Source organism: Hippoglossus stenolepis, chromosome 17 (genome assembly GCF_022539355.2).
Source record: "Hippoglossus stenolepis isolate QCI-W04-F060 chromosome 17, HSTE1.2, whole genome shotgun sequence".
Lineage (NCBI taxonomy): Eukaryota > Metazoa > Chordata > Actinopteri > Pleuronectiformes > Pleuronectidae > Hippoglossus > Hippoglossus stenolepis.
Genome location: NC_061499.1, coordinates 1,183,495 through 1,206,292, shown reverse-complemented (window position 1 = coordinate 1,206,292; position 22,798 = coordinate 1,183,495). Strand labels below are relative to the sequence as shown.

General features: G+C 42.5%; 4 protein-coding genes across 4 annotated transcripts; 1 reads left to right on the top strand and 3 right to left on the bottom strand.

Moving 5' to 3' along the window:
- Positions 1–2,902: 2,902 nt before the first annotated feature.
- tap2a (transporter associated with antigen processing, subunit type a) lies at positions 2,903–10,574 on the bottom strand. The gene is made up of 11 exons (XM_035182590.2): positions 9,984–10,574; positions 9,091–9,205; positions 8,882–9,012; positions 8,170–8,375; positions 7,874–8,071; positions 7,615–7,743; positions 6,768–6,956; positions 5,388–5,561; positions 4,903–5,062; positions 4,336–4,472; positions 2,903–3,747 (listed from the first exon to the last, which is right to left on the bottom strand). The coding sequence occupies exons 1-11, from the start codon at positions 10,495–10,497 to the stop codon at positions 3,556–3,558; spliced, it is 2,145 nt and encodes a 714-aa protein (XP_035038481.1). The 5' UTR covers positions 10,498–10,574; the 3' UTR covers positions 2,903–3,555.
- Positions 10,575–11,182: 608 nt separating this feature from the next.
- psmb9a (proteasome 20S subunit beta 9a) lies at positions 11,183–14,815 on the bottom strand. The gene is made up of 6 exons (XM_035182703.2): positions 14,530–14,815; positions 14,374–14,441; positions 13,286–13,417; positions 12,619–12,748; positions 12,373–12,514; positions 11,183–11,790 (listed from the first exon to the last, which is right to left on the bottom strand). The coding sequence occupies exons 1-6, from the start codon at positions 14,578–14,580 to the stop codon at positions 11,663–11,665; spliced, it is 651 nt and encodes a 216-aa protein (XP_035038594.2). The 5' UTR covers positions 14,581–14,815; the 3' UTR covers positions 11,183–11,662.
- A 923-nt stretch (positions 14,816–15,738) lies between these two features.
- Positions 15,739–19,001, bottom strand: psmb12 (proteasome 20S subunit beta 12). Its single transcript, XM_035182706.2, has 6 exons — positions 18,818–19,001; positions 18,325–18,395; positions 17,427–17,558; positions 16,670–16,799; positions 16,444–16,588; positions 15,739–16,184 (listed from the first exon to the last, which is right to left on the bottom strand). The coding sequence occupies exons 1-6, from the start codon at positions 18,863–18,865 to the stop codon at positions 16,057–16,059; spliced, it is 654 nt and encodes a 217-aa protein (XP_035038597.1). The 5' UTR covers positions 18,866–19,001; the 3' UTR covers positions 15,739–16,056.
- Positions 18,926–22,517, top strand: psmb13a (proteasome 20S subunit beta 13a). Its single transcript, XM_035182687.2, has 8 exons — positions 18,926–19,062; positions 19,278–19,362; positions 19,886–19,983; positions 20,768–20,908; positions 21,032–21,147; positions 21,448–21,506; positions 21,669–21,820; positions 22,155–22,517. Exons 1-8 carry the CDS (start codon positions 19,001–19,003, stop codon positions 22,264–22,266), a joined length of 825 nt encoding a protein of 274 aa, XP_035038578.1. The 5' UTR covers positions 18,926–19,000; the 3' UTR covers positions 22,267–22,517.
- The last annotated feature ends 281 nt before the right edge of the window (positions 22,518–22,798 follow it).

Below are 22,798 nucleotides of genomic sequence, written 5' to 3'. Positions count from 1 at the left end.
TATCTGAACCTCTGCCAACCCGCCAGGCTGGCTGCTTCCAGGAAATCACATGACTGTTGGTAAAAGTGCCGAATACAACCAAGCGGGGTGCTGTTACTCTTCCTTAAAGTCGTTATCTCTGGGTTGCAGCGGGTTTTTTTTAAAAGAAAGAAGATCCGTTTCTATTTGCCTGATTTTGTTCTCTGAACTCAAAAAACAGACATCAGATCTGTTCTGTGACCTCCCTCAACTCATCATGTGTTGTGTGTTTGAACCACAAACTTTGGAGTTTATATATTGCTTACTACCTCAGGAGAAATCTTGAAATCTTAAAAACAGTTGCTATATTTGGTGTTGCATGTGTCACACGCCCAGGGGAAGCTCGGTGGTTCACATGATAAGTTTGGGAGTTTACATGACTTTGAGAAGGATAAAAACGTGACTGTACAGAGGAGATATATCAGATAAAACAATACATTCAAAATAATATCACAGGAGTCATCAAAAACACTTTTTGTCGACTTCATAATGCAACTTGCTTCCAGGTCTATTTCATTGCATTCATCCATTTATCAAACATCTGTCAAACTAAATGAGATGAGTCCATCGCTGTCATTTCTGTTGTGCTTGATGCTGCATCTGTTCCTGTGTCACTTTTGGTTTAGAGAGGAGAAGAGAAGCTACGATCATGTTAGAGTGAAGCTGATCTGTCGAGTGACTTGTTTTCATTCTTTAGTTTATAGGAACAAACATGATTGATGTAGTTATACTCATTCTCTGTTCCATAAGGGTTTCAGGGACAGAAAATATAATATTATATATTGTTTGTGTGCGTGTTGTCCAGGTATTACTCCTGTTGTCTGGACTTGAACCGGTTTACACACCCACATTACGGGGACTTTTCTTCCTTGTGGGGACAAAAAGCAAGTCCACATAATGTTTAAATCATTAATCTAAGGTGGAGACAAGTTTTAGAGTTAGTATAAGGTTTAGATTAAGGTTTATGTTAAAATTAGGGTAAGGGTTAGGCAAAGTTGTTTGTCCCCAGTAAATCAATTTAAGTCAATGTCATGTTCTCTGAAGTCATGGAGACACAACTGTATGTGCGTGTGTGTGTGTGTGTGTGTGTGTGTGTGTGTGTGTGTGTGTGTGTGTGTGTGTGTGTGTAGACAGAACCTGCCTGAGGTAAATTTACAACAAATCAGGGTTGTTGAAATTTCCACAGCTGAAAAAAGAATCGTTTTGTAAACATGATTTTGTGCCTCAAAAATCAGATCAGACAGAAAACATGATATATGTATATTAAGATGGATCAGAGGATAATTACACATAATGAACATGTTAGAGCTGCTGTGGCACTGCATGCATGTGCACTGGACTTGTACTGTAAAGCACTGAGTGGATGAAAACACTGGAAAAGCTATTTAGCCCATTCAACAGATGATTTTTTATCACTTTAAACATATCAACTGCTGAAAAGTCAAACCAGAATGTTTTCATTCACATGACCTGGGGCTTGGCTGTGGTTTGGCTGCCACTCAACAGAAGAGACTGAAAGTGAAATAAAAAAAGAGAGAAGGGACTTTCCAGCTCGGCTGTTTGGTGAGATGACATGGTGCAGAACCGGTTCTGTCAGATCGTGGTGATAATTACAGCCACGGGTTCAGTAGATCATCCTTTATTTGTTTTGATATGCCACATTTCCCGGGCACGCTGACGGACATTTTGTGTTTTGGCTTAGTCTAAGATGGACGCAATGTGCAGTTCAACGCCGAACTCTCCTCTTCCTGCAGGTGGCACACGATTACTGAGTCACTGCATGATGTGAACCTTGTGTCTCAGGTTTTCAGTTCACACAGGGAGTTTTAAGAAGCACCAACAGTAAAAGAGGACAATGCAATGTTTGAATCAACGTTAAAACATGAAAATAAGTTCATCTAAAGTTAAGAAACTTTTATTCAATAACAGAAATACTCTTGGCCATGCAGAAAATGTTATGTTATGTGTGAATCCTGCTGTTCCCTCCTGCAGTTTGGGTCTAAGTAACATACTCCCATGTTTTTTACAAGCACCCTTAGACACAGTCCGGTTGTGCAGTAGCATTAAGAAAGAGACACTTCCTGGAGAAACAAACATCTGAGCCACGTGAGTTTTGCCACCATTTTGTGGATGAACAGAGGTCGAGACAAAATGGCGACAAGTGTTGACAGAAAAGCCAGCAATAAAAAACAGTGCTGGTTGTCAGGTACTTTCCCGGTCAGCTCCAACAATAAAACACAACCTCCACCTTCACTGTTCAGTCAGAAAATAGAGACACAAATAACAAAGGCCTGAGACAACTTACCAGTAGAATAACTTCCTTCTGACCATGTCTAGTCTTATTTGAATTCATCCTGTAGTATCTATTTTTTTATTATCTACAACATAGGGAGGTAATGTTTTCACTGCAGCTGGATTCTCAGCAGGAAAACACAAAAACTACAGAATGGATTTTCACGATACTTGTTGCGATGATGTAACATGGGTCAGAGAAAGAACTCGTTAAATTTGAAATCATTTACAACTTTAACATTCGGAGACATTGTCCTTTTCTCTTTTACATTTGTACCAATCTCCCATGGAACTAGAAGGACACTCAGTTAAGTGCATTTCTATCCACCAACAGTCCCCTTAAATTCAATTAACCAAATTTTACAAACTCAGATACTAATTCCCAAAATGTGCAGATCCGTGAATTATTCTCTGGGATATTGGTGAAAATGTGTTAAAAAATGAATCTGCCCCTTTGTCAGGATCTGCACCCAAATGTAATGATTTCTTTCTTAGCCCATGTTGCATGATTCCTCTCTGACTATGATTGAATCTGATCCTGTTCATCAATATTTTATTTAGGACAGAAATAAAAAACAACCTTTGGCCACTCTGATCATAAATGACGATTGTGCGTCGTCATGTCAAACCTTTATTCACATTAAACAAATACAAGGCAATGAACTGGAAAAATCATACAGCTGAGATATATATATATAGATATTATATATTTGGAAGAAATCTAATAACTTTATGGTGCCTAATGTTATTTCAACAGTTTGCAAAATAAAGAGTAATAGAGCTAACAGAGTTGTGGAGGCGTGTTTCTAAATTAAATACATAAAACCTCTGAATGAAAGCAAATTTATATTTATGCAAAACAATTTCCAGAAAGTGAACTTGTTATCAGAGACTTTTTTCAGGTTAACTGCTGCTGCTGTCAAACATGTGCACAGTCTGCTGCAGGTTTGACACCACATTGTATTCTGAACAAATTGCACACATTTAGTTTACACAGTTTTGTTCTCAGTTGTATTAATTTTGTATGCATTCAGTTTTCTTTGTCTTTGAGTTACTGCGTCTTCTGCATCAGTCCTCTTTCCTGGTTTAATTTGCCTGGTTAAATACAGGGGCTCAGTAAATGGACCGGACCAAGTGCTTCACCAGAATAGGGGTAAGTGGGATATGACGTTTTAGTTGTTGTATGTTTTGTTTCCCGCGACATATCAGTCAGTCAGTCAATCCATTTTCAGCCCATGTGGAGTTTCACTCAGCGAAGTGCCTCTCCACCAGCTGGTAGTAGCTCCCCTTCAGGTCCATCAGCTGTTGATGAGTCCCTCGCTCCTCCACTTTGCCCCCACCGATCACAGCGATCTGATCTGCCCTCTTCACCGTCTCCAGCTTGTGAGCGATCACCAGCTTGGTCTGGTTGGGACGCTCGGTCAGGGCCTGCTGAACCTGTGTGTGATGACCAAAACACGGAATCTGATTCAGTAGCAAGGATCACACAAAAACGATGAGCGGAGATTCAAAGGTTTACATGCAAAAATCAGGAGGTCACCATTTTCTCTGAGAATTCCTTCAGACTTTAGACAATTTTTCACTTGGACTTAAAGATTAAGACTTGCTGCTCAAAGGTTAAAGGTCACTGTGACCTCACGTCCGCCCTACTCCTGTGGACGTGATACATCAGGAACGCCTGGAGGGAGTTTCAGTAAATCTAGGTTCAGTACGTTCACTTGGACTCAAGGATGAACTGATGGTCAAAGGTCAAAGGTCAATCTGACATCACAAAACTCATACACTAATTATGATAAAATACCTTTTGGTAAATTCATTTTAAGTCGCTATATACATTCTGTGACACTGCAACCTGACTGGTTAGATTCTTCTTGAGCTTTGAGCTAAGAATTTGAAATGTTTTATTTACATTAATGTATAATTCTTTTCCATATATTTATGAAAAATCTCCTTCTTACTAACTTCATGTTCATCAGAACTGAACCAAACCTACAGACTTGGTGTTGTTGTTGTGAGAAACTTTACCTTATTTTGATTCTCAGTGTCCAGGGAGCTGGTTATTTCGTCCAGAATGAGGACCTGTGGCTTTCTGACCAGAGCTCGAGCGATGGCGATCCGCTGCTTCTCGCTCTTGGATAACTGGCCACCGCCTTCACCCACCTCTGAGAAACAATAATATAAAAAGAAAACAGATTGGTATTGAAAATTAATACCATTAAAAGGAAAAAAAGATACAGAAAGACATGATGTTTTGATGTTAACTCCAGAGAAAGTAATGTCTGAAAATGGTTAGTTGTTTCAGACAGAGGCTGAAAAGAGGAGCTGCAGCAATGGAAAGTATGAGGAAAGTGATGTTTTCTGAAAATCTGAGAATGTAAAGAACACTTAATAAAATTGTCCCATGTCTCCTTTAATGTTGTTCTAAATAATCTTCAAAATAAGTAAAAAGATAAAAATATATAATAAAAATGCTCTTGCTCTCCACATTCGACATTGTCTTCATTCACACAACCTTCTTCTAAAATCCAAAGCAGGTCTTTGTGCCGGTGTTGTTGGTGTGAAACAGCCTGAGGGGCAGGTACAACAGATTACCTGTGTCGTAGCCTTTCGCCAGCAGCTTGATGAAGTCATGGGCGTTGGCTTGGCACGCCGCCTCCTGGATCTCGTCCAATGAGCAGCCAGCGAGCCCGTAGGCGATGTTGTCTCTAATGGAGCCAGAGAAGAGCACAGGGTCCTGGCTCACTACTGCGACCTGTGAAACACACTTTCATCAGCTTGACTGAATAAATAACATGTATTGGAACAAAAACGATCCATTTAATTATTCTTACACAGTTACAGATATAATTGAACTCTCGGAGGACATCATTTTCAGGATTTGACTTGTTATTATGGGGTTAAAGGTGATTTTTATCTTGTTAGTTAGTTTGTGAGCAGGATTATGCAAAAACTACTCAACATATTTTCATGAAACTTGGTAGAAGGATGGAACATTGGCCAAGAAAGAACCAAATACATTTTAGTGCAGATCCAGATAAAAATTACAAGATTAATTTCTTCCAATAATGAATAACAACCTTCTCATGGAGGAAACGGTGGTCGTAGGATTTCAGTGGCTTGTTGTCCAATAGGATTTGTCCATCCTGCGGCTCGTAGAATCGCTCCAGCAGACTGACACAGGTGCTTTTTCCCTCTCCCGATGGACCCACCAGCGCCGTCATCTGACCCGGCTTCAGCTCCAAAGAAAAATCCTGAACCAAGAACACAGCAGTGGTTGTATGACTAAAATATCTGACACTTAAAGGGGACATAGCATGCCCATTTTACCACAAGTTGATATGGTTCCTTGGGGTCTTAATGAAATGTCTGTAACATACTTTGGTCAAAATACCACAAGGATCATTTCAAACAGCTCCTTTTTACCCTGTATAAAACAGCCCTCCACAGAGCGACCTGTTTTGAGTGCCTGTTCCTTTAAATGCTAATGAGCCAGCTCCCCCCTCCCCCCTCTCCCCCCATGATTTTAAACGATATAAATTACATATTTTATATGATATAAATTATCAAATATGCATCCCATACTTTGTATTCCCCTTCTGTTGTCCTGGAGTTTTAATTTTCCCAATCACATAATTAATGTGCCCCTCTGCCCCCACTACAAGCACACAAGCAGACAGACAGAGAGAGAAAGAGAGGGGGCTATGAAGACCATCATTTACCCCCGAACCCCGACATTCAACGGGTACAACAACAAGCGGAGAAAGCAGAATCGCGGGCTGACCTTATATATACAGTCTATGGGGCTGACCAGCGGAGAAATGCTCGTCCCGTGAACAGCCAGGTGGCTGCGTGCTGGAGAATGGCGCTGCGCTGCCTCGCAGCGGCACTCGCGTCCGGTGTACTGCCGCTAACTACTGTAACCCGGCGTAACTACTGTAACCCGGCATACAGTAGAGCTGAACACTGCGGAAGTCTTCCACACAGCTGGCAGTGTGGAAGACCGGGGACGGGGAGGGGGTGGGCCAAGACCATGTAGGAGACTTCCAGTTCCTTGTTACGACACAAAACCCAGGAAGCGCAATCAGTCGCTCAAGCATGACGTTTCTGACTTAGAGGAACTATAACAAAACGCGCGAGTGTTTTTTCCCCAGAGTTTTTGGGTTGGTAGACATGAGCCAGATACCCACATTAACCTGTAGAAGCACTAACAAAGTGGAATTTGCATGCTATGTCCCCTTTAACCTGAGGACACATGGAGAAAATCTTAATTTGTCGCACTGAACTTGGTTGAAGTTGAGTTTCTGTCTTTGTTATGTGTCCATGTTTTAGAAATAATGACCTTTTCCTTATCATTGTCGGTTTTCAAAGGGTTTATTCCTTCATTCATTTTTTTATTTTATGAGTTGTCTAAGAACCAGAGGATCTACCCCCGGCTGCCTGGCGTTGAGAAACCTCACCTGCAGCACTGTTTTGTTGGGTTTTCCAGGATAAGCGAAGCTCAGACGGTGGAAGCTGACGTGTCCCATCAGTCGATCGGGTTTGAGTTTTCCATCTGTGCTGACTTGAGGTTTTCTGTCCAGATAATCAAACACTTTCCCCGCAGCCCCCACCGAGTTCAGCATGTCACCGACGATGTAGGCGAGTGTCTGGAGGAAAGAAGTCACAGGACAGGGCTGGGATCATTTCAGCTGTTTTCAGACATGAACTCCTGACAATGTCATTCTCTAGACGCTGGGTTTCACACGTGAAGAAGCAGCAGGAGATTGTCTGAGTCAGACTCGTTCACAACAACAGGAAAATGTGGGAAACATTCAGGCGAGGGGTGAAGCCTGTAGAGCAGCAGGAGGCAGGACATGACGTATAAATAGTTCTGAAATCCTGTGTTTTTAAGCACATCAGCACTGGCGTCGATTCTTATCACCAAAAGTTCTCGAATCACCTCATCTTCTGCAGCACCTCTTTTTTATCTTGCTATATTTGTATTATTTCAGTCTTGTGTCCGTCTCGTTATAGAATCGTTATGTGAATTCTCCAGACATTTTCCTGATGTATTCTCACATGAGCTCACACGGACATTTTACAGACATTTTACTCGGGGGGGGGCAGAAAAACTCCTGAGATTGTCCAGAGCAACTGACTCGGACAGTTCAGTGCATGTGTGAAACACGTTAAGAGAATGAAGTCACAGTTGCTACAATAAATATACATATTTTTTGCTGTGAGCCGTATTGCTCTTCTTCCTGCTCAAAGTTCAATCAAACACCAGCCCTGACTGAAAACTATCCACAGTGCATGATGGGATACCCTGATGCTGTGTCCAAGGTCTGACTGGTAGAGGATGAAGGAGAGCAGGTTGCCAGTGGTCATCTGTCCGCTCTGGATGAACAACCTGCCGTAGTACAACATTAGGACCTGCATGACCAACCCTGTCAACTGTGGGGAGACACACACACACACACACACACACACACACACACACACACACACACACACACACACAGAGTTAAATAAGGTCGTTTGGAATGATGTGCTCAACACTCAAAAACTCACTCAAACGTCTCACCCTCCGCACGAGCAGGTAAACTGCACCGACAATGTCCCGCCGGGTCTTGAGGGCTTGCATGTCCATCAAACGGTCACCATAGCGACGGGCCTCGTGTTTTTCTGCATTAAAGCTCCGCGCCACACGAATACTGGACACCACCTCCCTCGCTGCTTCGTTTGCCGACGCCATCGAGTTCTGCATCGCCAGGGACAACCTCTGAGGAAGGAGGAAAACGATTAAAAATAATGCCTCACACACAAGGAGCTCTTCAGTTCTCAGCGTTTACTCATCACTTGTCATCAAGCTACTCTCACCTGGTGGTGTGTGTCGTAGATGTTCTGAATGAGGCCGGTGACGGGCGTCTCCATCAGTACCAGGAACGTGAGCTTCCATGACAGATTCATCATCAGGGAGATCATGCCCAGGGTCTTGATGAGTGTCCTGAGCAGCACGTTGACGTTCAAACACACGGTTCTTCCCATCAGTTCGGTGTCTTTTGACAACCTATGTGTGATTTCACCTACACAGAAAATGAATAGAAATGTACTTCTGTCTCGTCCTGTTCCGTCATGTTTTCATCCCCATTTGTTTGTTAGTTAGCAGGATTACATAAAAACTGTTCAGCCAACTTCCATGAAGGAAATTTCCAGAGAGGAACTCATTACATTTTAAGCGGATCTGGATAAATGGGAGGATCCTGGAATTTTTTTCACCTTCTTTAACATCGTGAGATATGGTGTTTTTTTTTTCAATATCACTAGTTTCCCAGAGAATAATTCATGGATCTTGATGAAAGAATTCTGACATATTAAGAGAACTAATATCTATGAGTGCGTTTAATTTGATGCAGCTTGACTGAATGTAAGGGACAGTCGGGCCTTGGTGGAGATATGAGCTCTACCAAGTGCCATTAGTTGCCGTTCTTTGTTTGTCCTGGAATGCCCTTTCTTTATATACCTTATACTTCTTCTGTCCCTCATGTGCACTTATTCATACAGTGTAAACTGCAAGTCACAGGAGCCGTACCTGACTTTATGGTCTCGAAGAATCCAATTTCCTGTTTGGTCAAAGCCCCAAACAGTTTGACTTTCACTCTGCATGTGAAGGCGCTGATGGCACAAAGCAAAAGACCCCCTCTGCAGCCTGCACTGACCGAGCTGGTAAATAAAAGACAGGCAGTGAGACGTGAGCCACAGACACATGCTGGTGTCTGGAGGGAAATCACTGACTCTTACCTTCCCAAAGAGTACAGGCCCATGAAGAGGAGAGCTGATCTGAATTCACTCAGCTGGTACTGACCACCCAAGATGTCGATGACTCTCCCAGTGTAGAACGGAATGAACATCTCACCTGAGAGTAAAATCAGACACACGCACAGACAACAGATTATCATGAAGTCAGGGTCGCTGCAAAACCCCGGGGCCCCAAGCTGAGAGGGAGCCCCCCCTGAGAACGGCTCATTACATTGGTCCACAGCCACAAGAAGTTTGTGAGAACCCCTTAAATGTAATGATCGTTGCTCTAGGCAAGGTGTAATCTGCATGTGAACCTAAAGTTGCCTATGTGGTAAATGGTGAATATTTCTCACCTGTCTGATGGTTTGTTTGTTGGATTATATAAAAACTACTGAATGGATTTCCAACAAAGTTGGAGGAAGGATGGGACCCGGGCCAAGGAAGAACCCATGACATTTTGTCCGGATGTGGACAAAGGGGCAAATCCCTTGTGAGATTAAGATTTGCAATTTAAAAAAGAAAATAATTTAAAAGTGCTAATTTTAGGGGATTTTTGGGGCTTGGTTGAGCTCTAATAGATCTACGGTTCAAAATGTGTGTTTTTAACAATAGTTTCCACTGTGTGTTCATCACAGCTGATAACAGTCTGGTAATTTTTCTTATTGATATATCAATATCCATGAAACCAATTCTTCAGCCTATTGATTTTATTATGATCCTCATTAGCATCAACTCTTCCTGGGGTCCACAAACAAAAACACAACGTTAAAGACAGTCAATTATATTCAAATCACAATATCAAGTATGTTTCTGGAAACATATTATCCTACAATATTCATATGCACTATACTTATCCTCTATAGGCCCTTTGCCTTCGCCCTCTGTGTACTTACAGACAACAGCCAGCGACAGGAACACAGACCCTCCCAGCAGCAGGAGGTAGTCGGGTCTGTACAGCCTCAGCACTCTCACGAACAGCACCCGGGCCTTCTGCCTCGTCTCTTTACCGGCGGCCGCCTGGTCGGTGTCCGGGAAGGTGATCTCCCAGAACAGCGCAGCAGCCATGGACGCGGCGGCGCACAGCAGCCAGCAGCAGCGCGCATCCGCCAGTCTCCCACACTGGCCCTTGTCATGGTACAGCGCCTCGGAGCCGGTCTCAAACACCGCGGGGAGCAGACAGTACGCCGCTATAACACGCACCAGCAACGGCCTGAGGTCCCCGAGGGCGAGCAAGGACAAGACCGTCAGAGCCGAGCACCGGAGAGCCGCACAAACCCAGAGACGTGCAAGATGCGAAGAGACGCTGAGCGTCACCACAAGTCCTGACGCGTAAAGCAAAGACAGGTCGACGCACACGGCCGCTATCAGAGCAGCCGCTTTGTGAGTGAGTGATGTTTTTCCTGCCATTCCTCCAGCTACAGTTATCCTCGTGTGACCTGCTCTGCTGCGAAAACTATGTTTTTGTTTCCATCCACTTTCAGTTTCATTTTCTAGCAAGGGCAGGGGGTTTCCCTTAAACCCAAACTGCACAGTGCAAAACTGAAACCTCGAGTAGGAGAGCTCAGGATTATTAAAACGAACATTTACACCTATCAGCCATTGAAAAGTAATGGATTTCACATAGATTTGTCACACATCCATCACATAGCACACCAGGGCCCACATATGGCGAGGAATGGCACTTGGGCCAAAATAAGCCATAGCAATACCGCATGTAAACCTAAGGTGCCAAAGGTAGCCTGAATTTGTTTTGTGTTATTTGAGTCATATTCTCTAAATACCACTGTTGGCTCACATCCAGATTACACCTCGCAGAGAGCACCGCATGTTTGCCAAAACTGGTCCACATTTTTGGGGGATATTTGCTATTTTACAAGTGGGCAACTTTGGGCTCACATCCATTTGTGCAGACCACATAGAGACCAGAAGTGCTGCATCATTGCCTGAAGTGGCCCACATCCATATGCGGTGTCCTTTTCTTCCGTCACCTAACTGATCACATCTTTATCCATCCTGGATGAAAACCTCCACTGGTGTCTCTGACAGTTTTCTCCTTTAGCACATTAAACATCTCACAAAGAAAAAGTCACTCTTATAACCCAGATCGTTTATTTGACATTAAATACATGTGTGGGACATATTGAGATTACAGTATGATATAAATCACATGTGAAGTATATTTAAGGCTTTTACTCATGTCCAGTCTCAGTGGAGGATTTTTCTAAATCAGGGGCCACAGTTAATACAGAGGGGCCAATTATGTCTAATATCTGTGCACAATTGATTCAGTAGGTGAACATTTAAGTAACTTCTTGTTACTGTCAGCTCTATCGCTTTGAGCAAAGACTCACATCAATGAATATACTGTATTTTGGAAATATTTCCTTGTTCAAGCACATTGTGTACTTAAAAAAAAAAGGTATAAAAAATTTCTGAACAAATTGTCAAATTATTCTGTAGTAAGTGACTAGTTTATTTGAAAAAAAGACAACTGACGGGACAGGGGCCCATCAGATTTCAGCTGGGACCAGTGACCACATATTTTTCAGGTCTACATAACTCAATATGTGGATCACTGATTGCATAAGGTGGGCAAGTCATTTCCGAGAATGACTTTCTCCTCCGTGCCTTGTTCATCGATGGTGACAATGAAGGCCACGCCGCCACTGGAGCCGTCACGGTTCATTGCCAAAGAGAGAGCTATGAGAGAAAAGAGAGAGAGAGAGAGAAAGAGAGGGAGAGAGAAGGAGAATGTGAGAGACCATAGACTTTATATAAAGATGGACAACGTGTCTCAACGTGCTCCCACTATCCAATAATGAAGCGAAAATATCCAAACGTGGAGTCTGTGCATTAGTGATGGTGAAGCCTCGCTGATACACAACATCACGAGTCTCAGCTGTCAATCATCACGTTTCATCCCATTTTTATATCATCAAACTAATTAAAACCAAACTTATCAGAGACATGAACACTTGAACCAACATCAGAGTGATAAGAACCACATAAAATAGTATTTAATTGACATGTACATTGATTTTAGTTAGTCTGATCTATGTCCCTTCTGCTCACATGGAGGAGACAGAGTTTATGACCTATACTGCAGCCATCCACCAGGGGCTTCACTTTCGGGGAGATGTCATGTCTTCCATCTTGAGGTGAAACAGGTGAGGACACTGAACTAAAATTGTTTCTATGAGACAACATATTTAATATAAGATGAAATAAGAGAATGATTGATCCTCTCACTAGTTAGTGAAAAAAATAAAAAACAAAACTTACTGTTGACAACAAACTGCTGGCACTCCTCTCTGCTCATTCCCCGGCGATACTCCGCATCAACAAACCCGTACACGTAAAAGCTGCCAGAGCCTCCAATTGCAAATGGCTGCCTTGTCAGGAGACCGTTGAGGGTGGCAAACACCTGGGAGAGGTCAAAGGTCACAGGACCAGAAGGAAACACTTATGTTACATTTATCCCAGTGATCTTTCTTGTCCTCTGCAGTCAGCTACTCGTGCTTTACTCACCTGTCCTCCATCTTTTTTGTCCCAGCCGGCCACGATCAGATGCGCTGACAGCTCCTCCTTGTACTTGTACGAGACGTTCCGCACCAGAGTGGCAGCTGAGCGAACCTGGGGGTCGTCACCTATCTCAATACTGACAGGAGCAGAAGGCACAGTGGTTGATGGCCTGACCACTGCAGTTTCACTACCCAGACTCATATGAGGACACTGTGAGCTTTTGACCTCTGAAATCGAATCATTTAATGTGTGACTCTAAATAAACCTGGATTTAAATTTGATCGTTCTTATGATAACAGGTTCATGCAGCAAAACTATGTGTTTGAAGGTCACAGTATCTTTGACCTTTGACGACCAAAATCGAATCAATTCATCCTTGAGTCCAGGTGAACGTTTGTGCCAGATTCTTGAGATACGAATTTCACAAGAATGGCACGGATGGATGGAAAACATAATGCCTCCAGCCAATGACTGTGCATTATGATTTAGATTCATTCTTAAGGACACTTGTGAAGTGCTGATATATTTTTCATTGAAACTGCCAGTAGCTGAAACTTGGTGATGAATGTGAACAATGAAGACATAAAATGTGAAAACTCGTATTCCTTGCTAGTTTTTCAGTCGCTGGAATCAGGAGGGCTCGTCCAGTCGCAGCTGGACTACACTTCAGTACCTGTGGACATCCAGCTGGTAGTTGACGATCTCTGCAATGGTCTGAGCGTCTGCTGCAGATCCTGACAGAGCACAGTAGATCTTGTCATGGAGGGGAGACAGTTTGTTCATCACCCTGTTCACCACTGATTCTCTGGATGGAGGAATGAATACAGAGGGAAAAGAAGAGGATGTAAAGTGTGTGAGGAAAGGTGGAGAGAGAGAGAGAGAGAGAGAGAGAGAGAGAGAGAGAGAGAGAAGGATTTCAGATAGGGTAGACGATAAGCCCCAAAATGATATAAAGTTAAAAAGGATATTGTGATCATGGAGGAGGCTCAGAGCTCCAGTGAACCAGGGAGAGGTGATTGGCACAGATGAGACGAGTTGGCCAATCAACTCTCCCTGGATTCAAGAGGCAGCAAATGGGCTGCCAGGGAGAGAGAGAGAGAGAGAGAGAGAGAGAGAGAGAGAGAGAGAGACAGACAGACACAGAGAGAGACAGAGAGACACAGAGAGAGACAGACAGAGACAGACAGAGAGACACAAACAGGAGCAGAGACGGAGAGAGACAGATAGAGAGAGACAGAGAGAGACAGATAGAGAGAGACAGATAGAGAGAGACAGAGAGAGACAGAGCTCACCTGAGCTCACCTGAGCTGCAAAGCCCACTTTAAGTTGAGTTGTTTGGATTTATTTGTTTGGCTTAAAGAAATGAAGATGGTGAAAAGCAACAGAACTGTCTGTGTCGGAGACTCCGGTGGCACGGTCAATTGCCAGATGTATATATGTATGTTTGTAAAGCCCTTTGGTCAGATTTGGTGGTTTAAACGTGCTGTATAAATAAACAGAGACGTTCCAAACTGTTAGGGTTAGGGGTCCTGTAAGATCCAAGATGGTTTGAACACTAGGTGGTGTTATGAGCCGTGTTCAAACCATACATTTAGATTTATATAAATGTTGTCATAAATGTGATATTAAAAGCAGTATTAATGTATTTCATCAAATAACAGTCATACAATTTAGTTTACAGCTCAAGAGAACAGCAAAACATTTTATATTGAATTATACTGGACACAGTGCACGCAAACACATGCACACGCACTAACTTACCCCGCAGACACTCGGGAGTCAGACCCCAGCACGACTCCTCCATTGAACTCTATGGCGATGATGGTTGTCTACAAACAGAAGGAGAAATGTTCTGAACTGCTGCGTATTTACGCATCTGGCACAGGAGTAACATGACATCCCGCCTCTTATACTTACTCCGGTTTTCACCTCCTCAGACAACCACGCAGGCCCCGTGTCTCCCGACATGTTGATGCAGAGACTCCGGTACCGACGACAGCGACTCGACCTGCCGGACAGCCGAGGAGAGAGGAGGGAAAGGGCGACGCCTGACAGAAACAGAAACCTTCCGTTTAACGTCGTTTCCTTGTTGGAAAATTGTGTTTTTCACCAGTTCTCTTGCTTTTTGTGACCGAATAAATTCTGCGTCAGCCGGACTCCATGTTTTCCTGCAAAGCGAAATTGAAAGTTAAACTGTCCCTCCTGTGTGATTCAAACGAACGTACGCGTTGGGTGCATTTTTTAAGATAAGATAAAACTTTATCGATGTTCTTTACACATTCACCTGTAAAAGCAGTAGATAATCAGGATGATGTAGACAAGAGATAAATAAAGGCAATAGAAAAAATATATAATAGCAATAAACTGTATGTAGTAGAACTAAAAAACGATGTGTATAATGATTCAGGTACAGTGTATTATAAGTGTATAAAGTGCTGGTTGACAGTCATATAGATTGTGTTCAAGTGGTGTGTGTGTGTGTGTGTGTGCAGCGTGTCATTAAATTCAACTCTAAAAAGAGACTTATGATTGTAACAACAAAGGAGGATCAGAAACTCTCCTTCTGTATGACAGACCAAATACAGTAAAATGATGATTTATGTGATCATGACGATGTGCAGTGTCAGTGATGCAAACTTTACGCAACATGTTGGAACACAAATGTTCTTAGTTGAACAGATGTCAAATAAAACATTTCACACTGAACACTTCACAGTCCTGCAAAACTGAAATAGTTTCAGGAGGCATTTAATACAATGCAAGTGCAAGTCACATGTTTTTGACAAGCAATATCTCCACTTTTCATTCTCTGCTGAGGAATTTTATGTTCTGATTAATTCAAAAACATAAAGGTTTTAACCGAGACGACGCTGAGTGACACAAGGTACTCATCTTTTTATCGGAGGCACTGGAACAAAAGCCTGTGTTTTAATTCCTGTGTGATGATTGAACTTTAAAGTTTGGTATAACGGTCATTAACTCCACTTCAGAGCCACAAACCGCTAAATATTTGTATTAAAACATAATGAGAGGGAATTCAAATTTGGGGCAAGTGCAACACAAACACATCAGAAATCGACGAAGATATGTTGAAGTACAGAACTAAAAAAGAAAGAAAGAGGAAGGTTTTGGAAACTATTTATTTTAAATTTACATTTTTCCGTGTGTCACAAATACATGAAGACAAAACATAAAAAGCAAAAAGAAACCTGATTTATTTAAATGGAAACAATTTCATTTGATTTGAAGTTTGATCTTGAGTTTGTTTAAACTAACTAACAGGTTACACAGCTGCTAACTACACACTGTTAAATATGTTTTTATGACTTCAGGTGTCTGGTTTTTATATCCCAGTCCAACATAACAATTTAGAAATAAAGCTGTGGAGTTGAATCCAAATCAATACAAAACAAAATGAAAATGTCAGCAGGAGTTTGAGGGTGGTCACTCATGGTGGAACTTGGGCAGCTTGTCACCAGGTACGACCACATGCTCCACCCCCGTTTCCGTGACCACCACCAGGTTAGCCACACCGCCGCTGACGTTGTCTCTGCCCATGGCCAAAGCAAGAGCTAAGGGGTCGGGAAGAGGGCGATGAAGCAAAGGGAGGGAGGAGGAGGCAGGAAGACAGGAACAACAACAAAAATGGAAGGTTAAAACAGGAAGTGTGCAACATTTATACAGCTCCTAACAACAGCTAACAGCTGAAAGTGTTAAAAACAGATTTCCATTTTAGTCAAAACAAAACAAATTATTTCCAAATCCTTAAATCAACATCCTGAAAAATCCAGTGTAGTCTATAGGAGTTTGCATACATAAGCAAGATAATACCATTAAGGGCAAACTGTAGACATTCTTCTCTGCTCATGTTGGGTTTGTATTTGGCATCAACGTAGCCGTAGATGTAAGTGCTTCCGGAGCCACCGATGGTCACAGGCTGACGGAGTAACATCCCACCCAGAGACACGACGTACACCTGGGGAACCGAGGAGGACACCGTTATATGCAGCAGAGGCTTTACATACTCAGCACTGTCATCACCTCAACCTTGACCAACCTGTGGTCCGTCCTTCTTGTCCCAGCCTGCTGTGATGAACCCGGCCTGCAGCTCCTCTTTGTTATTGTAGCACAGTTCCTTCAGCACCGACGCTGCTGCTATCACCAGTGGAGGCGTCTCCATCTGGACGCTGTGGATTAGGGTCAACAAAGGTCAGGGGAACTACATTTTTAAAGAAGACAAATGATTCATTTTCAGGTTTTCTTTCCTCTTGTGTTTTGTATAGATTTTTTGGAATGTAAATGTGAACGCAAAAGTTAAAAAGCCCAAAGTCTGTGGTAGCTCCACAGAAATCACTGACATTCGACATCATGATGCCGTTGAGAGACTGTTTTTTTGGGGCCTTCTGGTTTTTGTTTCTAGTTTGACCAATCACATTTGAGCAGGTTTTGGTTGCCCACAGGTGAACAGTTCGTGTGCAGAGCAAAAGACGCAGAACATATTGAACGAAATGCATCGTCAATGGGCTTTTTGATTTATCTGGATTCACGTGCAGATAGCTGTTAATAGAGATCAGCCAAAATATCGCCTGGACCTAAAACACCAACAGAAAGCATCACTGTTTGAGTTCTGCCAGTCGAACGTGGAGAAACGTTCGACTGGCGTGGACTCGTCTGATTGTTAACAGTATACAGCGAACAGAAGATAGAGCCTCGGTCTTGTCGACTTTGTGTGTATGCAGACATGTACATGTATCACTTGGGCATAATGTGTGTAATATGTGCACATGTATTTGTAGAGTATGTGTGTGGGGTACCTGTGGAAGGACAGGTGGAATTTGGCAGCCTTGGTGACGGCCTGAGCATCTGCGAGCGAGCCGGACATGCAGCAGAAGATCTGGTCATGAACCTGAATCACCTTGTTGATGGTCTTAGATGAGACAAATTCCCTGAAGACGAGAGAATGAACACAGTCAAAACACAGAGCGACTCCACCATCTGCGGCAGGACGTCTATCACAGAGTGTAAAATGAAGATGGACGACGTGACAGCTCCCCAAAATGAAGCTAAAGCATCATGATCAACACCTGGTGACTGGCAGCAGTATAGGTCATTAATCCCGCCTCCTCCATGTTTGTGAATGGGCCATGGATCAAAGTAAAGAATCAAAAGTAGACGTGTCATTTTATCTAGTTCTTATCAGATGTTCAAGTGTTCATGTTCCTAATAAGTAGGCAAAACTAGGCAAAGCAGTTTTATTCATAAAGCTTAATTAAAAATCAGAAAGCAGAGTTTAAAACAACTTTCAAGAAAACAAAATGCATCAAAAGGAGCCGAATAAAAGAGGTAAAAGAAATTATAAGGACGAAATCTGGGAGTAAAATAATACAAATAAAACAGATAGAGATAACGAAAATATAAAAATAGATCAATCAAGACAATGATGGTATGACCTGTGGTTTATATACAGTCTGTGGTTTATATAAAATCTGTGGTTTATATACAGTCTGTGTTTTTTTTACAGTTTGTGGTTTATATAAAATCTGTGATATATGTACAGTCTGTGGTTTATATAAAATCTGTGGTTTATATACAGTCTGTGGTTTATAAACATCTGTTTAAGATTTCTATTTTTTAAATTTCCTCGGGTGCATGTGTACTTATTTGTAACTTTAAATATACCGATGTTTCTTATCTTATCTTATCTTATCTCACCCTCCCATTGAAGCCCTGGAGTCTGAACCAATCACGACCCCTCCGTTGAAAACAGCAGCCAGGATGGTGGTCTGAGGGACGAGAGGGAGAGTATCTGTGAGTTGGGATTCTCCAGCATGGAGAAGAAGCCGAATATGACAGAGGAAGAAAAATACACAAACACAGCATCACATGCGTCATTTCCCATGGCGTTACTCAAGGCTATGAACTCTGGGATTTGGAGTTCCGTGGGGGATTTTTCTCACTGAAAATGAAAGTGTAGTTTTCTTTGTAGAAACATAAAGAAAAAACTATTTTAGATATAAAAGCTGAACATTCACTCATACAACAACATCTGGAATATTTACTCCTTTGTCCTTTCGCTTTGTCTCTATTCAGGTGAAGCATCACCTGTTCGCAGCGGATTTCGGTTATTGACTATCTTAGTTTTGAACGGGTTCTTTCGTGTTTCATGAGTAGAGAGAGAAACAGAGAGGACACCGGATTCACTCACCCCTGTGCTGACTCCTTTGACTCGTGAGTCCGTGCAGCGTTTCTCCATTTTTATCTCCGAAATCGAAAGAGAGGACGGAGAGGTGGCACACCGAGTCAGAACAGCGACCTCCGGCGCACCGTGACGCACCGTGACGCACCGGGGCGCAGAGAGACGCGCAGAGGAGCCGCAGTCACATCCACTATGGCGCTATCAAATGTCCTGGAAACTCCTGCAGCCGGGTTTGATTTCGACAACACAGCGAGGTATGATCTTGATCTAATGATTCTGAGCCACAGATTGAATCTGCGATGACCACAATAACATGTAAACTCCGGTTACTCTTGAGAGTTCAGCAGGAGCAAAAGTGAAAGTAACTTTTTTTCCTGCGTTCCTTTAATCAACGACATACTGATAATGTGTTTATTATAAATGTAATATATATTCACAGATGACCCATGATCTATCTCTCTGTCTGTAGAAATGCTGCTTTCGAGGGTCTTTTTGCAGGACAGGCACCTAAACCTCTGAAAACAGGCACCACCATCGCAGGGGTGGTGTTCAAGGCAAGTTCAATTCTGAGTAAACTGCACTGATATAAATATAAATAGACAAAAATGTATTGATGATACTTAAAAATATGTAAATTTGATTCTGCACATATTTTTCTGAGCATATATTGACTTTTCAGCGAGTCAGTGTTGTGCATCAGATCCAGATGAATAAAGACAGAAACTTTCAGAAAGATGAAACATGACTGTGGACAAAGAGGAAATGACACTATTAGAAAATCAAACAATAACCCAGCATGGACATTACAAAAAAATGGAATTGTGAAGTTTGTTGATGTAAATGTTAAACTCCGACCTCCAATTCAACATTGCCTACCTGGCCAAAACAAACAATCGGCCATCGTCTGATGATGAATTAGCCTCTGGGGGCAACGGCCAATAATTAGGGGCTTCCAGTGTAGACTCAGCTTTCCATTCACTGTACCTGCACTGTTTATAGTCCAACTAGTTTCTTAAATCAAGAGTTGAACGTTTGTCCCCTGTCAGGGACCAAGTAATATTTATCGTCTTGGTGCAGGATGGCGTGATACTGGGAGCAGACACACGAGCGACCTCCAGTGAAGTGGTGGCCGACAAGATGTGCGCCAAGATCCATTACATCGCCCCGAACATATAGTAAGTTTCACGAGTGTCGGAGCAGAAATCCACCATCAAATACTCACTAGAATCATTCTGTGATGTTTTGTATTTTTACTGAACAGTGCATTCTGCCATGAACTGCCTCCTCTAGTTATATCAAAGTCCTATACATCCCAGAATGCCACATGAGAGTGCAGTTTTCCCTCTTTAGTTAAATCTGTCCCTCTATAGCAGTGTTCAGACATGCACTAAACACTAGAGATCCTCTGGACATCCGCTGGGGCTGTATGTCTGAGAGCCTCCGGACTTTCTGCAGACTTTCTCCAGCCAGTCCCCAAGTAAAATGTCCACAGAAACTCTGGAGGAGCCGACGAGAGAACACAGCAGGAGATCCTCCGCTGGATTCACCGTGAGCAAGTGGGTGTGTTGATTTATAACATGCGACAGATGCACAAATGAAAAAACAAAGACAAAACAATCATCTCAGGATGAAAAAGCGGTGCCATACTCGTTAGAAGACACGGGTGAAGATGTCACGAGAGTTTGTGGAAGAACCAACGTCAGTATCGATATTAACCCGTCACGTCCTGCCTGCTGCTCCCCCCCTCACCTGAGCGCTCCAGAGATTTCTGTTTTGTTGTGAACTTGTCTCCTGCTGCTTTATTCATGTGTGAAAGGCAGCAAACCTTCAGAAACCAATTCTGCAGACATCCTCTGGAGATCATGTCCAACAACGACAACGACATGACCCCTCACCTTGCCTTTCCTTCCCCCTCATTTGTTTTCTCACAGTAGCTTTACTTCTTCTTTCTCTCTGTAGTTGTTGTGGAGCAGGTACAGCAGCAGATACAGAGAAAACCACAGAGCTGGTCTCCTCCAACCTCACCATCTTCTCGCTGAACAGTGGGAGGAACCCTCGTGTCGTCATGGCCGTCAACATACTGCAGGATATGTTGTACAGGTTCGTGTTGCCCTTTGACACGTACTTATAACTTCGGGTGTGGAAACAAGTTACACACGATTTTAAAGTAGCCCTCACTTTCTTTAAAGTTCATTTTTCAAATGTTTGATCTCTGCTCCTCAGGTATCACGGCCAAATTGGTGCAAATCTTATACTGGGAGGAGTTGACTGCACAGGGAACCACCTGTACACAGTGGGACCATATGGGAGTGTGAATAAGATGCCTTACCTTGCAATGGGTATGTTTAACACTCTTCTGTAAGTATGTGCACAACTGTTATAGTAGGAGCAGAGTCTGTGGAATTACTTACACTTCCCTTATAATTAAAGATTCAATTTTTGACTTGTTAGGACGCTGTGGAAAACCTGTGTGCTTACTACGACTGCTCAGGTCTTTTACTTTATCAAATGTGTCACTTGAAACTGAAACGCAAGATAATAATATATAAACAACATTATATATTATAATTTGCTGCAGATATGCATCTTATCCACTCTCAGACTACATCAGCTGGATTTGCTCTGTTGTGTTCATGCAGGATCCGGTGATCTGGCTGCTCTCGGGATTTTAGAGGATCAGTTCAAACCTGATCTGGAGGTATGTGATTATTAGTCCTCATCATTTAGACTGAATCACAGAAGTGTTTGATTAACTTTTTATCATCTGTATTTGGATAATGGCTGGTATAGTATGGCAGTGCCAAATAAGTCTCTACATTAAACACATGGATTCTTCTCCATATTGATTTGTGTCTGTTAGCTGGAGGAGGCCAAGGAGCTGGTGCGTGTCGCCATCAACGCGGGCATCATGAACGACCTCGGCTCAGGCAACAACATCGACATCTGCGTCATCACCAGAGAAGGAGTGGACTACATCAGACCATACCAGGAGTCAGAGTACAAAGACAAGAGGTACAAGCTCCACTTTATTCAAGCTCTGCTCCCTGGACAGATTCTGCATTTCAGTCACTCAGATCTTTGCCCATTCCCAGCAGTCCCCTGAAATTCAATCGAGCGTCACCATATTTCACACACTCACAGACATCAGTTCCCTAAACATGCCTGATTTTTTTCAGCGATATCCATAAAGATTATTCCCTAGGAATTTGGTGAAAATGTAAAAAAAAACCTCTTGTCTCGCAGTTACAGAAACTGATAAAAAGAAAATTCCGGAGTCCTTCCCCTGATCTGGATCAGCATGAACATTAATAAGTTCTTTCTCCCTCTCTCTCTCTCTTTCTCCTAGGAAAATGAAATACAGGTACCGTCACGGCACGACAGCGGTTCTGACCGAGAAAGTCGTCCCCTTAAAGCTGGAGGTTGTACAGGAGACGGTGCAGCAGATGGACACAGCCTGACCAGGATCACTTTAACACCACAACATTTTTCGTATTGTTATTTGTCAGATATCAAATAAAAGCAGTAAAAAATCTCAGATGTTTGATAAACGTCACCGTGTCTTCTGCTCTGCTGCTGTACTTCACTGATATGGAACAGAAACTCTAATACTTCAGCGGTTACTGCAGCACTACAGCAAGAAGGGCGGCCAAGATTCAAACATGTTTTTACAATAAAGAATCATGATAATAAAAATAATAAATAAAATCCAGTCTGATGTCAGTTGCCTCTTTTGATTCATCATATCCAATAAAAAGAAAAAGGTTTTGTGCTGTAGGTTATGTTCATTTATGTCATTGTGAGTGTATGTAAGTGTGAAATGTGTTAAAATGTTTAATTGGGTGACTATATATATATATATATATATATATAGTCATATTTAATCAGTTTAGTCACAGATGCCCCTAAACATTTGGGGCATCTTAGCCTATGCTCTTTTTTTTTTAGCAAATACAGGATGGTTGAATAAAACTTTTCTTTTTTAAATCAAAC

Bases quoted from the DNA above. Each gene is read 5' to 3' on its own strand.
- psmb9a (XM_035182703.2), bottom strand. From the start codon at position 14,580: ATGTCGGGAGACACGGGGCCTGCGTGGTTGTCTGAGGAGGTGAAAACC. The intron at 12,749-13,285 runs GTACTGAAGTGT...TGCTCCTGTCAG, and splicing joins TACCAGCTGGATGTCCACAG to TATTGAGATAGGTGACGACC. The intron at 12,515-12,618 runs GTGAGTAAAGCA...GACCTCTCCCAG, and splicing joins ACAAAAAAGATGGAGGACAG to GTGTTTGCCACCCTCAACGG.
- psmb12 (XM_035182706.2), bottom strand. From the start codon at position 18,865: ATGGAGAAACGCTGCACGGACTCACGAGTCAAAGGAGTCAGCACAGGG. The intron at 16,589-16,669 runs GTTGGTCAAGGT...TCGGTTCCCCAG, and splicing joins ACAAGAAGGACGGACCACAG to GTGTACGTCGTGTCTCTGGG. The intron at 16,185-16,443 runs GTATTATCTTGC...CCGACCCCTTAG, and splicing joins TCTACAGTTTGCCCTTAATG to CTCTTGCTTTGGCCATGGGC.
- psmb13a (XM_035182687.2), top strand. From the start codon at position 19,001: ATGGCGCTATCAAATGTCCTGGAAACTCCTGCAGCCGGGTTTGATTTC. The intron at 19,984-20,767 runs GTAAGTTTCACG...TTCTCTCTGTAG, and splicing joins TACATCGCCCCGAACATATA to TTGTTGTGGAGCAGGTACAG. The intron at 21,821-22,154 runs GTACAAGCTCCA...TCTTTCTCCTAG, and splicing joins TCAGAGTACAAAGACAAGAG to GAAAATGAAATACAGGTACC.
- tap2a (XM_035182590.2), bottom strand. From the start codon at position 10,497: ATGGCAGGAAAAACATCACTCACTCACAAAGCGGCTGCTCTGATAGCG. The intron at 9,206-9,983 runs GTAAGTACACAG...TTTTACTCTCAG, and splicing joins CCTGTCGCTGGCTGTTGTCT to GTGAGATGTTCATTCCGTTC. The intron at 7,744-7,873 runs GTGAGACGTTTG...GTCTCCCCACAG, and splicing joins TTTACCTGCTCGTGCGGAGG to TTGACAGGGTTGGTCATGCA.